At 38.1% G+C, this 16739-nt stretch overlaps 4 protein-coding genes across 4 annotated transcripts; 2 read left to right on the top strand and 2 right to left on the bottom strand.

Moving 5' to 3' along the window:
* Positions 1-7: 7 nt before the first annotated feature.
* Positions 8-2226, bottom strand: LOC130505375 (receptor-like protein 12; the record flags this gene model as incomplete). Its single annotated transcript, XM_056999972.1, has 1 exon — positions 8-2226. A coding segment is annotated over exon 1 (2034 nt), but the record flags the coding sequence as incomplete, so codon positions are not given.
* A 680-nt stretch (positions 2227-2906) lies between these two features.
* On the bottom strand, positions 2907-6545 carry LOC108827226 (receptor-like protein 12). Its single transcript, XM_018600587.2, has one exon. It carries the CDS (start codon positions 6520-6522, stop codon positions 4078-4080), a length of 2445 nt encoding a protein of 814 aa, XP_018456089.1. The 5' UTR covers positions 6523-6545; the 3' UTR covers positions 2907-4077.
* A 4104-nt stretch (positions 6546-10649) lies between these two features.
* On the top strand, positions 10650-12791 carry LOC130505374 (endoglucanase 9). Its single transcript, XM_056999971.1, has 5 exons — positions 10650-10901; positions 10981-11484; positions 11584-11733; positions 11810-11921; positions 12099-12791. Exons 1-5 carry the CDS (start codon positions 10707-10709, stop codon positions 12590-12592), a joined length of 1455 nt encoding a protein of 484 aa, XP_056855951.1. The 5' UTR covers positions 10650-10706; the 3' UTR covers positions 12593-12791.
* A 1417-nt stretch (positions 12792-14208) lies between these two features.
* Positions 14209-16581, top strand: LOC108823746 (SUN domain-containing protein 4). Its single transcript, XM_018597024.2, has 3 exons — positions 14209-14421; positions 14626-14835; positions 14968-16581. The coding sequence occupies exons 2-3, from the start codon at positions 14673-14675 to the stop codon at positions 16488-16490; spliced, it is 1686 nt and encodes a 561-aa protein (XP_018452526.1). The 5' UTR covers positions 14209-14421; positions 14626-14672; the 3' UTR covers positions 16491-16581.
* Positions 16582-16739: the final 158 nt, after the last annotated feature.

Below are 16739 nucleotides of genomic sequence, written 5' to 3'. Positions count from 1 at the left end.
TACCAAGATCGTGAGGGATTTGACCAGACAGCTTATTACTCGATAAATCCAACGTCTCGAGATTGGTCAGATTTGCCAAGGCTAGTGGGATGTCATCTCTGAATGCGTTGCCTGATAAGTTGAGAAGACGCAGTTCCTTCAGGAGGCCTATAGATTCAGGTATTTTGCCGTAAAGTCTGTTTCCAGCCAAATTGATGGCTCCGAAGTCTTTTCGGATTTTCTCGTACCTCATCTCTATTCCTTTATTCACCATTTCCATCGATCTAAAATCATAGCTGTAGCCAAACCTTAGGTTGTAACCTGTGACCATTTCTGTGAAGTTGTATATTTTGGTAATTCCAAGCCAGTTGGAAAAATAGGAAGGTGGAAGAGTTCCACTCAAGTCGTTATGTGAAAGATCCATGACGCATAAACTCTGAAACCCAATGGATACATTCTGCTGATACAATGGCCCGTAAAACTTGTTTGATCTGAGGCTGAGAACATTTAGTGATGGTAGAGATCCCAACCAAGAAGGATACTTGTCCTTGATTCTGTTATACTCCACATTCACAAGCTGCAGAGCCTTGCAATGAATCAAGGATTTTGGAAGATTTCCCTCCAGATGGTTACGACCAACGTCGATCATTTGTAAATTTGTAGCGTCGGAAAATATATCTGGAAGAGTTCCACTGAAACTGTTGTTACTCAGAATCATGTCTGTAAGATAATCAATGGAGTTCCTTAAACATGGAGGAATAGAGCCGTTGAAGAGATTGTTGGACAAATCTAATGAGATTAAATCTTTTAGCTTGCAGATCCAATGGGGAAATGATCCTCGGAAATGATTCGAGCTTAGATCCATAAGCTTCAGCGTACTCAATCTCCATAAACAACTTGGTACTTCACCTTCCAAGTTGTTGTTGGAAAGATCAAGCCAATCGAGATTGACTAACTTTGATATAGAACAAGGGATTGGCCCACTGAAACTATTGTTGCTAAGATGTAACTCTTCAAGGTTGAGAAATTCAGATATGGATTCCGGGATCAGGCCACTGAATGTGTTATGAGAAAGGCCTAGATAATAAAGCTCAGATGATAATGAAGATGTATTCTTCACAAACTGTATAGGTCCCGTGAAATGGTTTCCTCCTAAATTAACCGATCGTAACGAGGGAATTTTGAACAAAGAATGAGGAAAAGGTCCGAAAAATGAGTTTTCACCAATATCAAACACCTCCAAGTCGTGGAATCCACTCATGTTAGATGGAAGCATGGAAGTGAAGTTATTAGAGTGGATGTCAAAAGTGGAAAGCTTCGTTAAATTGGTGACTGAAATAGGAAGGTTACCACATAACATGTTATAACTCAGCCGAATGTCTCTTAGTTCACTGAGGTTTCCGATGGAAGTTGGAATTTCACCTTCCAGTTTATTATACACAAGTTCAAGATTAGATAGATGCGAAAGGTTTCCTAGTGCAGAAGGAATCTCTCCTGTGAGATTATTATACCCAAGGTATAGTTCTCTTAGCTGGTCTAAATAGCCAATTGAAGCTGGGATTTTTCCTATGAGACCATTATCCTCAAGCGTAAGATATCTTAGTTGGTTTAGATTGCCGATTGAAATCGGAATCTCACCTACCAATTGATTATAAGAAAGGTGAAATAGAGTGAGACGAGAAAGGTTTCCTAGTGAAGAAGGAATCTCTCCTTGGAGATTGCAATTAGTAAGGAATAAACCACGAAGATAGTGGAGTTTGAAAAGGCTACTGTTTGTTTTCAGAGAGCCGTTAAGAGATTTAGTAGAAAGGTAGAGTGATATAACCTGGCCAGATTTATTATGGCACTGGACTCCCTCCCAAAGACAACAATCGCTGCTTTTGTTCCACGAACTTGGAAAAGACTTCTCAGTAGGAAACTCGTGCATGAATTCCAAAAGAGCATCCCTCTGGTCCTGGCGGCAAAAGTTGAGCGTAGGAGAAGCAAGAGTACTGTGGATTGCAACGGAGACAAAGATGGTAATAATACTAGAAAAGCAATAACAATGGTTTCGAATCATCATCTCTCTTTTTGAGTTTAAGTTGTAAAAGTAATGAGTTATGCTGATGTATGCTTCACTGGTTCTCTTTAAGAAGGAAGTTATAACGTAGTGACTTGGTAAGTCTTGCGTCAAGTCGTCGTTGATTTGTCAAGTCTTCGTCAACGAATACTCGCTTGTCTCTTTCTCCACATGCAAATAAACCCAAATCACTTAACGTTTTATTTAAGTTCTGTATATCTTTTTTTTTCTTTTTCTAAATCATTGAAAACCCTTCTAAGTATACTTGAACTATAGCTAGAGTCTATACATCATGCAAACTTTGAAAAATCGTAGAAGGCTACCAAACCAAATACAACCGAATGAATTGTGCCACTTTCCACATAGACCCAATGGACCATCAATTTTCACCCAAATCTTGCTTATAGTTTAATTTGTAAGCAGATAATTAGCCATACCAAAATTATGCACTGAACGGTTTAGACTACTTTTAACTGGAAATTGTCATTTCATATCCAACATATTGTGATATGTTTAATTCATACCCGATTTATATGGTCGTGTTAAAATTTACATAAATTTTCTAAAATTTCAAATAATATACATAATGTTTATTTTTGGTCAAAATCATACCATATCACATCGGCTACCGCATCATCTAATTTTGCTGACATGAATGATGCGTTATCTAATTTTACTGACGAGATGCCACGTGTACATTAAAAAACAAATAATCATTTTATAAAAATAATTTTATAGAAAATGTAAAATTTTATATTTTTTATTTACTGAAATTAACAAAAATTAATTAATAATAAAATTTTAATCATATATGAAAAACATATTCGTAAATGTTACGATCATATCATAATACCGTCCTTATAAAATTTATATATGTGTTGTAGTGATTTAAATTCAATGCTAGTATTGCAGCGTGTTATTCATAATTAATCATGAACATGTTATTTACATTTAAAGAATTTAGATTAATATATGTGACGTAACGGAAAAGGCATTCCCATAACATACTTTGGGCTAGTTGTTGGATCCTTCATATATCTAAAGTTAAAGCTGTTCTTCGAACGTCGGAATCCCTCCATTTATATTCTAGCAAATCGAAATCGTTATGGGCAAGGATAGTATGATTGACGTGTGGGAGAAGCAAAAGTGTTGATAAAATGTGAAGAGAAGCGAAAACCGGTTGTACCACACAGTGAAACACAAGTGACAGTAAGTTCTATATTAAACTAAATGATAAAATGACTACATTTGGTTTCATATTTGAGACTTCACAGCCATCTCAGTTGGACCTATTATGAACAAAGGCTCTCAAGGTTGGTGTTTGGTCGTGTAGTAAAGAGAAGCTTATACACATGAAGAGTGTGAGGTGTACCTTGTGAAATTGTGATACATATATAGAAACCTTTTCAGAAAATGGAGAGGGTCGTTGTAAACATCTAGTTTTGAGTAGCATCTTCGATCATATAAACTTTACTACAGCTTGAGGTTTTAAGGTTGTTTCGGTTGATTTCAGATTCTGTAAATTTAACTTGTTCTGCTTTTTCCGTGCTCTTCACCATTGATTCGGTTATCATATTATTTTATTTTATCACGGCTGCTACTATGCTATTTTCACGTATACGATTCTTTCTGGATCCTTTAACAGATATAAAGTTGATAGTTCTCTTTTAGATGTTTGGTAAGTTGATGGTTCCACCGAGCGACCGTTCCCATTTATATATGGGACTTGTGACACAGTGACCCTAAAAGTGAATGTATATCAGTATTTCTATTGTTATGATTGAAAATTCGTATTTGAATCAGAGGTTCTGTATCTTACATCACACTCTTGTGGAGTAGAAAACTATATCAATAATTCAAATACTTCTTTTACAAGACTTTCATTACAAAACCATTAATAGAAAATTACAAACGAAACATAAACGAGTATTTTGGAGAAGACACATAGGAAACTGAGTACAAACACGAACAAGACTTCGGACAATGGACAACATAATGCCTTAGAAATGCTTTTATTAGAGAGGCTGCAAGAGATGGGCTTAACGAGCACTTGTGGTGACTCTGAGTTTTCTTCGACCAAACCTTTCTGTGAACCACTCTTGATTGTGTGAAGCAAAGATATGTCCAATCACCAGGCCACATAATACACCAGGTCCATATGCTATTGCAGCTACCACCCAGCTAAACATATGTTCCTCTGCCTCTGGTGATTCCTCGGGGGGATATGGGACATGGGCTTCGTGACAGATATCTTCGAGACCGTAGAGTCCAGGGTTGTCGGAGAACGAAGAACAGTTCTGGCTTTGAAACTGTGTGCCACGTGGAACTGGACCTCGGAGAAGGTTATGAGAGAAGTTCATGTATGACAGAAATGAGAGCTTGCCAAGATCTTGTGGGATTTGACCTGAAAGCTTATTACTGGAGAGGTCCAACGTCTCAAGATTGGTCAGATTTGCCAAGGCTAGTGGGATATCCTCTGTGAATGTGTTGCCTGATAAGTTGAGAAGACGCAGTTCTTTCAAGAAGCCAATAGATTCAGGTATTTTTCCACAGATTCTGTTTCCAGCCAAATTGATGGCTCCGAAGTCTTTTCGGATTTTCTCGTACCTCAGTTCTACTCCTTTATTCACCATTCCCATCGATCTAAAATCATACCTGCTGCCAAACATCAGTTGTTTACTCTTGGGCATTTCTGAGAAGTTGTATATTTTGGTAATTCCAAGCCAGTTGGAAAAATAGGAAGGTGGAAGAGTTCCACTTAAGTCATTATGTGAAAGATCGATGACGCATAAACTATGAAACCCAATGAAGACATTCCGCTTATACATCGTCCCATAGAACTCGTTTGATCTGAGGCTGAGAACATTTAGTGATGGTAGAGATCCCAACCAATATGGAAACTTGTCCTTGATTCTGTTATATTCCACATTCAGAAGCTTCAGAGCCTTGCAATGAATCAAGGATTTTGGAAGACTTCCCTCCAGATGGTTACGACCAACGTCGATCATTTGTAACTTTGTAGCTTTGGAAAATATATCTGGAAGAGTTCCACTGAAACTGTTGTTACGCAGAATCATGTCTGTAAGATAACCAATGGAGTTCCTTAAACATGGAGGAATGGAGCCGTTGAAGAGATTGTTGGACAAATCTAATAAGCTTAACTCTTTTAGCTTGCAGATCCAATGGGGAAATGATCCTCGGAAATGATTCGAGCTTAGATCCATATGCATCAGCGTCCTCAATCTCCATAAGCAACTTGGTACTTCACCTTCCAAGTTGTTGTTGGAAAGATCAAGCCAATCGAGATTGACTAACTTTGATATAGAACAAGGGATTGGCCCACTGAAATTATTGTGGCTAAGAACCAACTGTTCAAAGCTGAAAAAATCAGATATGGATTCCGGGATAAGGCCACTGAATGCGTTATGAGAAAGGTCTAGGTGAAAAAGCTCAGATGATAATGAAGACGTATTCTTCACAAACTGTATAGGTCCCGTGAAATGATTTTTTCCCAAATCAACCCATAGCAACGAGGGAATTTTGAACAAAGAATCAGGAAAAGGTCCGAAAAATGAGTTTTCACCAATATCAAACACCTTCAAATTGTGTAATCCACTCATGTTAGATGGAAGCGTGGAAGTGAAGTTATTAGAGTGGATGTTAAAATAGGAAAGCTTCGTTAAATTGGTGACTGAAATAGGAATATTACCACATAACATGTTATAGCTCAGCCAAATGTCTCTTAGTTCACTGAGGTTTCCGACTGAAGTTGGAATTTCACCTTCCAGTTGATTATTCCTAAGTTCAAGATTAGATAGACGAGAAAGGTTTCCTAGTGCAGAAGGAATCTCTCCTCTGAGATCATTTAAACCAAGGTTTAGGTCTCTTAGCTGGTCTAAATTGCCAATTGAAGCTGGGATTTTTCCTATGAGAGAGTTACACCCAAGGCTAAGGTGTCTTAGCTGGCTTAGATTTCCGATTGAACTTGGAATTTCTCCTACGAGACCATTGTTTTCAAATCTAAGGTATCTTAGATTGTTTAAATTTCCGATTGAACTTGGAATTTTTCCTGTGAGACCATGGTTCCAATCAAGGTTAAGGAGTCTTAGCTGGTTTAGGTTTCCTAGTGAAGAAGGAATCTCTCCTTGGAGATGGCAATTAGTAAGGAATAAATCACGAAGATAGTGGAGTTTGAAAAGGCTACTGTTTGTTTTCATAGACCCGTTAAGAGATTTATCAGAAAGGTCTAGTGATATAACCTGGCCAGATTTATCATCGCACTTGACTCCTTCCCAAAAACAACAATCGCTTCTTTTGTTCCACGAACTTGGAAAAGACTTAGCAGTAGGAAACTCGTGCATGAATTCCAAAAGAGCATCCCTCTGGTCCTGGCGGCAAAAGTTGAGGGTAGGAGAAGCAAGAGTGTGGAGTAGGAGGGAGACAAAGATGGTAATAAAGCAATAACAATGGCTTCGAGTCATCATCGTATCTCTTTCTTTTTCTGAGTTTGTGTTGTAAGTAATGTGTTATGTTGTATGCTCCTCCACTCGCTCCCTTAAAAAGAAGAAACTCCCTTAGTGGGGATGCGACTTAGAAAGTCCGTCAACTCCTCGGTGGACTAGGTTGACTCAATTCTCTAAGTCTTCAGCTCCTTCTTGTCAATGAAATTGAGTAGTGGACCGACCTCAAAAGTTTCCACACAAAACCATTTTTTATTTGGCACTCAAAAACCATTATTAACTAAATGATCAACTTCAGTTTTCTTTCATTCCTTTAACCAACCGGATTGTATTTTATGTAAACCATTCAAAGAGAAACTCAACAAATGCGCCATCAAGAGTCAAATCAACAAAGAATCATTCTTACGATGTCCATCCGAAAATTGGTTGAACAAATAAAAAAAAGCCTTTACACTACTCAGAGGAACAGCTCCGACAATAGAAACTGATTTCTGCATGGTCGAGTTGTCCGAGAAGATTATCCACGTCTGACATCGTATGGTAAATAAATTGTCTCACGAGTCGAGCAAGAGACGAGTCAGTGGTTGGTCTCCAAATTGATTAGCCTGTGAAAGCCCACTATTATTAACGATCCATTAGAATTAAACCTAATTTATTATTAAAAACCAAAAGTCCTATTGCAAACAAACACAGATAAATTACAAATAAATACAAACTTCTTCTGAATAACATGATAGATATTTACAGAAACTTTAGAAGTATAATAGTTTGTTGATTAGTCTTTAATTTGTGTAACAAGTTCTGTATATAGAACAGAAAATCTACATTGATATTAAATTTCCAATTAACTAGTATAAGAAACATAAACCCGAGATCACCTAATACCTTCTCACAAACTTATACAATGTAATACTTCTACAGTGCATCAACCAATCCTACTTTTTGATTAATCGTCGAGTAGAGTCGCGGAAACCGTCGACTGTTTGTTCTTGTCAAACATATGTGATAGCCACTCAGAAGTAACAACAAAATATTGGGAAGAATGTAAAGAAACACCTCTTTAGCAAATATAAAATCATGGCTGTTTAGAAAACCAATAAAATTCTTCGAGCTGTATCACTGGGGACGTAGGGCCATAGAGTGGAAGACTGAGTGTGTGTAAGGTAAAAAGGCTGTTGCTTAGATTTGAAATCGCATCTTCCATTAGTCTCATGCAAAAGCTTTAACTTCTTACGGGGGGAAATGTATAAATAATATGGTATTCGAGTCCTATTAGTGACATCGAATGATTACAATTACTAATAACATATTACTCTTTCATCACGCGTCTGGTTGATACCGTGGTAAATAGATCAGATACCCCATAATAATAATCATTGTAACAACATCGAGCAGACACCTTGTCCCCTTTTTATTCGCTTTTGTTATCGCAAACACTAAAAGAATGTCCCAGGAAAAAAGCAAATAAGGAGGGATCTAGAATAATATAACTAACATGCATAAAAAGAGGAATAACAGATAGTAGTAAAGTGGATCAAGGCATCGATTTCGTCTCCATTACACTAAACACTTTTGATTAAGTCCCAAGACTCGGCGCCGTTAACTTGGCGCCATTCACGCTTCCTTCGTATCTTTTGTCTCCTCCCTTTAGACCCTAACCTAATTTAACTATATAAACTACCTAACTATACCCTAGAAGCAACATATGCACATAGTATATATCCTTAGTATGATATATCCAATTTCCTCATTTTAGTGGCCTGGGAACTCAAACTAAACATATTAAATTTATCAAGCAGTACGTATCAAAATAAATACAAATTAAAGGTGTGATGTAATAATTTCCCAATAAGTAATGTTTCTAAAATACTTTTATTTCACAAACGAAGTAAAATTGCCATCTATTTCTGATTTTTTTTTTAAATTAAAATGAATCGTAGCCATCATTCAAAAATATAACGAACTAGTGTTATCTCCCGTGCTTCGCACGGATACGTAATATTGTGTTATAATATACAATAGATATAAATGTCATTTTGAATTTTACATAAGTTTGAGTGAAAATAAATATTAATATGAGGGTACAAATAAATAAAAATTTATGTGAAAATAAAATGTTATTTTGAAGATTATGCTTATTGGTAAACTTAAAATTATAATTTTGTTGTTTACAGTCTAATATAGACACAAAATAAACATCGTATATTAGTATATTTTTCAAAACCAATAAAGCATTACATATGAAAAAATGAAACTGAGGAATATAAAATAAAATTGTGATGAAATGTTTTTTAGTTATTATCATATTTATTATTAAAAAGAATATAAAAATATCAATTATAATTCTGATCTTCGTCTCTTTTTTTCTCTGCCTCTGCTCTAGTCTTTCTTTTTTTGTAACACGATCTTTGTCTCTTAAAAATAACTTTTTCGTAATATTCTTTTACATCCCATTGTGTTGTCCCCAGTCCCTACGTGTCTTGCCAAAGAGTAAACACATGAGAAACTCACTAAAATACCATTCTCAGTTATGTAAAATGTAGAAACCGTAAGTTTAATACGCTCGGTTCCGTCTATATAATCGTCTTGCTTATCAACTTTAGAACCATGATCTCCCGTACTCATCGTCGAAGCCCTCAACCCATTCCGGGATTAAAAACATTTCCAAAACATCCACCGATAAACAACGTAACGAACCACACAACCACCAATGAAAAACCTTATTGATTACTCTTGAGAACACGAACAGAGACTTCTAAAAACTGAATCATAACCCAATAAGAATGAATAAGAAAGACAATCCACATACAGCCATTATGATTTTTCCCTTCCCCAGAAAATAAATCTCATACCTGATAATCTGGTGTTGGGAATCTTCTTTCCAAAATCGTCCTTTCTCCCCGATCAGTCCAAACTTTCATGTCAGTAAAATAGATGTCTATGAATAAACTTGTAACGTCCAGCATCTTCGTCTGATCTCCTCTTGCTGCAGCACTGTAGTCCGAAAACTCCAAATCATCGTCGTTTGATGAAATTTTTTCCTGATTCCTTTCTCGCCACCGTCTCGTTCCTTGTTCCTCAATTCTTTCAGAAAGCCCGATCAATTCCTCATAGCTGCCTGCATGAACTCCAAATTTCGACATCGCCGCCACCTCTTTCTGGCTAGAAGAAGAGATTTCAGAGAGAACAAATAGACTGACAATTTCTGATCGTGAGTTAAATCTTGAAAAAGATTAACTGTTTTAGGGATCGAGAGATCATGGATGGAGTGCCAGAACTTTTCGGGATTTTATTTTTTTATATAAGTTAAATAAATAAAAATCAACAAAAACTATTTGCGCAAAAAATTTCATTTAAGTTTTTTTATTTAAAATTAAAATAATATCCACTTATCAAGATTTTATTAGCAAACCGACTTGTGCTTTAGTATATAGGGATATATCACCGTTATTATCAGTTTTTGTAAGACAAAAATTGTTCAGCTTAATATCAACAACACGCCCCAAATTGATTCAGTGATTAAAACTCATGAATTACTTAGTTGAGATTAATGTTTAGTTCCGTTGAAACATTTTTTTTCTTCGAATAGAGTTAAATCACATCGTTTAAACTTTGCAGTTAGGAAATGTACTGATCCACGGATCCAAAAATCTTCTAATATTTTCTATCGTCTTATTAAACAATCCCGCTTTTGACCATCGGAGTGTGCGTTTAGGCAGACGCAAAGTCGTAACGTGCGTTTATATTTCCGTGATTAATGTGCCCACTTTTAAACAAATTGATTCTTAGGAAACAGGAGACCATTAAAACTTTCTTAATTCCTACTAGTGGCAAACCTAGTTTTATTCCATTTTCTATCAATAAAATTCTCTATTTACAACGCTTTATGAAAGAATTCAACTAACATTAAAACAGAGGAATTTGAATGGATAAACAAAAGGTAATCAGTAGACAGATAAAGAAAAAGGGGATTTGGTCGGATAAATTAAGCTAAAAAAATTTAACCAGAAAAAGATTTAGATTGGAGAAATTAAGGTTAATTAAGGCCACTTTCTCCCAAAAAGCCGTATTCATCGCTTCCATCAGCGCCGGATCAAATCCCTCTCTCTCTCTCACACTTTCCCTGTATATATATATGTGGACCTCCATGTCATAGATTCGTACCTCAAAAAACTCATAAAGTACTCAAACTCCTCCGTCTTTGGCCAATGACTTCTCTGTTCTTCTTAGTTCTGCTTCTCTCGTCTCTTCTCACGAGAAATGCTGAAGCTAATCCAAATTACAGAGAAGCACTCTCCAAGTCATTGCTATTCTTCCAAGGTCAGCGGTCCGGTCGCCTCCCTAGAGACCAACAAGTCTCCTGGAGGGCTAGCTCCGGCCTTTCTGATGGCTCAACCGCTCATGTACCACCCTAAAACATGTTATAGCATTATCAGTAACAAATGATAACTAAAGCAGGAGAATGTTATGTGAATATTGCAGGTTGACTTAACCGGTGGTTATTACGACGCGGGAGACAACATCAAGTTCAATTTCCCAATGGCGTTTACAACCACGATGCTCTCATGGAGCACGCTCGAGTACGGTAAGCGGATGGGTCCTGAGCTCAAAAACGCACGTGAGAGCATCCGCTGGGGAACGGATTATCTCCTGAAATGTGCTAGAGCCACTCCGGGGAAGCTTTACGTCGGAGTAGGAGATCCTAACGTTGATCACAAATGCTGGGAACGGCCTGAGGACATGGACACGCCTCGTACAGTCTACTCTGTTTCCTCGTCTAACCCCGGTTCGGATGTAGCGGCTGAAACCGCAGCAGCTTTGGCTGCTGCTTCTATGGTTTTCAGGAAAGCTGATCCTAAGTACTCGCGTTTGCTGCTCGCAACAGCTAAGAACGTGATGCAGTTTGCTATTCAGTACAAAGGCGCTTACAGTGATTCCCTCTCTTCATCAGTCTGTCCTTTCTACTGCTCTTACTCTGGTTACAAGGTCTGCTTTTTCATATGCACTATCTCTTTCCAAAAGAAACTAAAACTCCTATACTTCTACATTGGACCCTAATACTAAAATGTGAATTTATGGTGACAGGACGAGCTGATGTGGGGTGCAGCCTGGCTGCTGAGAGCAACCAATAACCCTTACTACGAAAACTTAATAAAATCTCTAGGAGGTGGAGATCAGCCTGACATCTTCAGCTGGGACAACAAATACGCTGGCGCCTATGTTCTTCTCTCACGGGTGCGTCTAACTGTTATAATCCTCACTGTTAGACTCATCAAACTCACAACAAAGCTTGTTACTTTTTTTTTGGCAGAGAGCATTGCTTAACAAAGACAGCAACTTTGAACAATACAAACAATCAGCTGAGAATTTTATGTGCAATATCCTCCCACACTCTCCCTCTTCCTCTACCCAATACACTCAAGGTAAGCAAATTCAACACAGTCATGAATCCTTCTAAGTGACTCATCTTAGGCCAAGCCAAACATTCGACTCAAGTCCCCGAAATTTTGAAAAGTTATATATATAAGCCCGCCAAACTTGTAAAAATAAATTTTATAGCAACTTCTCTAAAACATTACTAACGGTAACAACAATCACAGGAGGACTAATGTACAAGCTACCACAGAGCAACCTCCAATACGTAACGGCCATCACATTCCTCCTCACAACCTACGCGAAATACATGAAAGCCACGCGTCACACTTTCGACTGCGGAAGCTCCATCATCGTCCCCAACGCGTTGATCAGCGTATCGAAGCAGCAAGTGGACTACATCCTCGGAGAGAATCCGATCGGGATGTCGTACATGGTCGGATTCGGGCGCAGCTTCCCGAAGAGGATCCACCACAGGGCGTCGTCTCTCCCTTCGCACGCGCTTCTCTCGAAACCGCTGGGATGCAACGGCGGGTTCCAGTCGTTCTACAGTCAGAACCCTAACCCTAACGTCCTCACCGGAGCGATCGTGGGAGGGCCGAATCAGAACGACGGGTATCCGGATCAGAGGGATGATTATAGTCACTCGGAGCCGGCGACTTACATCAACGCGGCGTTCGTCGGACCTTTGGCGTACTTCGCCGCCGGTAGATCGGCTTGAAATCGGATCGGCAACGTGTCACTTTCTCCTCCGATGTGTGTGGTTCCTTTGTTTTATAGTTAGATCCGTTGGCACAAGCCTAACGTGAAACTCAAGTAAGGGACAAGTAATTTAAAATGTAAAATTATTAATGGGCTAAGACCCAAATATGAAGTATTAATGGGCCAGGAAGAAATTCTACTCGTGGTCTTACGATTTATTGGTTTGGGATATATTTATATCTTTATATTTATATCTACATCTAAGCGTCAATAGCTAATGCCTCATGATGTATAGGGTAAGCACGACCTGTGGCTTTGCTGCATGAAATTATCACGACCTCATGATATAATAGTAGTGACCTTTTCGTTTTTTGTTTTAAAAAGACTGATGTATTGAAAAAGACTTGATTTTTTTAAAATATCTATATCACATTAGAACCCGAAAAGATAAAATTATAAAAAGACTAGTGTGACTGTGACAAAATAAAAATAAAAAGACTAGTGTGACTGTGTGAGGTCGGCCAAGGAGAGGTCGACGCAGAGGAATCCGCCAGGTGTCGGACGAGACGGGAGCAATCCAAGCTGGCTCTGTTAAACGCCACGTACTTACTCAATCATTAGTCAGCCTCATGGGACCCATCTCCGTGATTCCGACCGTCATTCTCCTTCTATACCGTTTCATTACTTTCCTAATCTTCTGTTAATTTCAAAATTTAGTGGACAAAGCATTTTATACTATTTACTTGGTTATGTACAGTGTATTTGAATCTGGAAGACAAACAACTTTTTTTCAAGGAACAATTTCTTTTATGTAAAAAAATATAAAAGAAAAAAACAATTTCTTTTATATAACCAAAACACACAAATTTGCATAAGATAAAACACACAAATGACATTATTTCAACACCGACATCGTTGCGCCGCACGTTGAGATGGCATATTCATAAAGAGTTCTTTTTTCTGTGTATTTGTTTTTTCAATGGTTTATGATGTAACAAGTTTGAATGAAAAAAATGGTGATGTGACACAAAAAGAGAGTGAATAATCTAAAGCATATTCGAAATTTCAAAAAAATATATTTCCTATGATAAGAGTTTTTGCAAAGCAAATGATTGCTTTTCTTGGTAGGAAGAAAGTGAAGTGAATCGAAAATCTGGGATATAGTAATTTGGTTTATCGGAGTGTATAATTCGAGAAAACAAGGCCAATAGTATATGCTTAATTCAAATTTGGGTAAGATCCAAGAAGGAAATAAAAAGAAGATTCTCACCACCTATGTTATTTACAGTCACTTCAAGCAATGTAAATCAAATAGTCAATTATTCATGCATGGGCGGATCTATACAAAGATTTGTATATGCAAAATCTAAATAACATCCAGCAGAGAAAACGTACAGATAATGATGTCATTATTATTTTTTCAATGATATTTTTTTTTAAAAACTGTATACAGCTAAGCACATAATTTGAATTAGAAGGTAAGGCAACTTATATTAAGGAAAACCTTAAAGTAAGAAAGAAATTAATTGCAAAGATTCAAAAAAAAAAAGTGGACCGCTAGCAATCATCTTATACTACTATACATTGTTCCCAAATTCTTTTCTATAAAACCTATCTCAATCCCTCCCTCCCTCCCCTGTTCTGTCCATTGTCTTCTTGTCGACTCTACAGCTTCGGCGGTTTCGCATTTTTGAAAGTCTTTTGTTTACTCTTCTCCTTTTCGTTTTACACCACAACTGTTTTTAAAACACAGTGGCAGAGATTGAGGTAGATCGCCGGAATCTCATCTTCGACGGCGGCGTTGAAACTGGTTTGTCCTGAAGAAGCTTCCTACGATTCTCTCTTTAGGTATTTTATTTACTCTTGACTACTTTTCCGGTTATAACTGGATCTTGAAATTGATATATTTCTTTTGTTATGTGTCCTTCTCTTTCTTCTTCTCTGTTCGATTTTAGCTTCTTGAAAGCGTATGTGTATGCTGTTGCATGATGTCCTCGTTCTCGGATCCATAAGGCTCTGTTTTCCTGTACTTATGTTGTCTGATATGCATAGGTGTACGGTAGTTTGTTTGGTGATCTGATTCTTGGAGTGGATGTGAAATGCAAAGATCACGGAGAGCTCTTCTGCTTAGAAGAAGAGCTTCTGAGAGTGCTTCTAATGGAAGGAACCGCCTGTACAAAGTTTCCTTGTCTCTCGTTTTTCTCATTTGGGGTCTTCTCTTGTTATCTACTCTGTGGATCAGCCATGGAAATCGCCACAAAGGTAACCCTTTAAGAAACTAACCTCGGACCCTTAGCATCAATGATTATGAAAACTTTATGGTAACATCTTCTTTTTCAGAGAACATACAATCGTGAATATGTGTGTTAAAAGCTTACTCGTGGGCATTTGCAGGTGATCCAGATGATGTTAGTGCAAATGAGACAGCTGGACATGTTGATGCATCGTCACTAGACTCTACTTTTGTTCATTCTACTCTTGCTGAAAGAATCAAAGACGTGCACATTATATCGAAGCATGTAGACGTCGATAACACAGTTGCAGCAAATGTTATAGAAAGCAAAGACAGTGGCTTTGAGAAGCAAATTGAGATGATTAATAATAACTCAGGTCCAGCGAATGACACAGAGACCAATGCTTCAAAGCTTGATCAACTCTCTCGTGCTGTTCCGTTTGGCCTTGATGAGTTCAAGAGCAGGGCGTCCAACTCCAGAGACAAATCTTTGTCTAGTCAAGTCAGCGGCGTGACTCACAGGATGGAGCCTGGTGGGAAAGAGTACAACTACGCAGCAGCCTCAAAAGGAGCTAAGGTCTTGTCTTCTAACAAGGAAGCAAAAGGAGCTACAAGCATTATAAGTCGGGACAAAGACAAGTACCTACGGAACCCGTGTTCAACTGAAGAGAAGTTTGTTGTCATAGAACTTTCAGAAGAAACGTTGGTGAACACAATCAAGATTGCAAATTTCGAGCATTACTCTTCCAATCTCAAGGAGTTTGAGATTCTTGGAACGTTGGTTTATCCTACTGATACTTGGGTTCATCTAGGGAACTTCACAGCTTTAAACATGAAGAACGAGCAGAATTTTACTCTCGGTGATCCACAGTGGGTGAGATATCTAAAGCTAAGCTTCTTAAGCCATTATGGTTCGGAGTTTTACTGCACCTTGAGTTTACTAGAAGTCTATGGAGTGGACGCTGTGGAGCGAATGTTGGAGGATCTGATATCTATCCAAGACAAAAACGTAGTGAGACCTCAAGAAGAGCAGAAAGAGAAGAAGGAGAGCGATGAAGACAGAAGTATACAAAAGGAGAAGGAAGAAGAAACCTCACCAGAGAATATGGTTCAGGTATCGAATGGGAAAAAAAAGCCACCAGATCTGGTGGAAGAGATAAAACATCATCAACCAGGGAGCAGGATGCCAGGGGACACTGTGTTGAAGATACTGATGCAGAAGATTAGGTCACTGGACTTGAGCTTGTCAGTGCTGGAGAGTTACTTGGAGGAAATGGGTTCTAAATATGGAAAGATATTCAAAGAGATGGATAAGGAGTCGAGCAAGAAAGAGGAGGAGGAGGCAAAAATGAGGCTAAGGGTAGAGGGAATGAAGGAGAGTGAAGAGAAGATGAAAAAGGAGGCAACGAGGATGAGAGAGTGGCGAATGAGAGTAGAGAGAGAGATTGAGAAGGGTGAGAAGGAGAAAGAGAAAGTGAACGAGAGGTTGGAGCAAGTGTTGGAAAGAATGGAGTGGATGGAGAAGAAATGTGTGACTGTGTTCACCATTTGTGTTGGGTTTGGGGCTATCGCGGTTGTAGCTGTGGTTCTCGGGAAGGGAACATGTCGAGCAGAGACTGGTAGCTTGGCTTGGCTGGTGCTGTTGATAAGCTCTATATTTGTTATGTTCGTTTTGTCTCTTTGAACTTCTCAGTTTTGATCTTTTAGTTTTTACTGTAGAGAAGGTAGTTGCGACTTTTTATACATAATAAAATATGGGAAAATTGGCACAGGTAGTCTCAGGCGCTAGTCATATTAGTGAAGTACCATTTAGTTGATAAACTCATTTCTGATTCTTTTTTTATCCTTACTGTAATATGTCCCACCTATTTTCTAGCCCTGTGTTTTACGCCAGGCTACTCATACTTGTTCTTTCCCTTTTTATATTTTTCTC

Source organism: Raphanus sativus, unplaced genomic scaffold, assembly GCF_000801105.2.
Source record: "Raphanus sativus cultivar WK10039 unplaced genomic scaffold, ASM80110v3 Scaffold2219, whole genome shotgun sequence".
NCBI lineage: Eukaryota > Viridiplantae > Streptophyta > Magnoliopsida > Brassicales > Brassicaceae > Raphanus > Raphanus sativus.
Note: the sequence above shows the minus strand (reverse complement) of the source record. Positions and strands in the feature narration are given on the sequence as shown.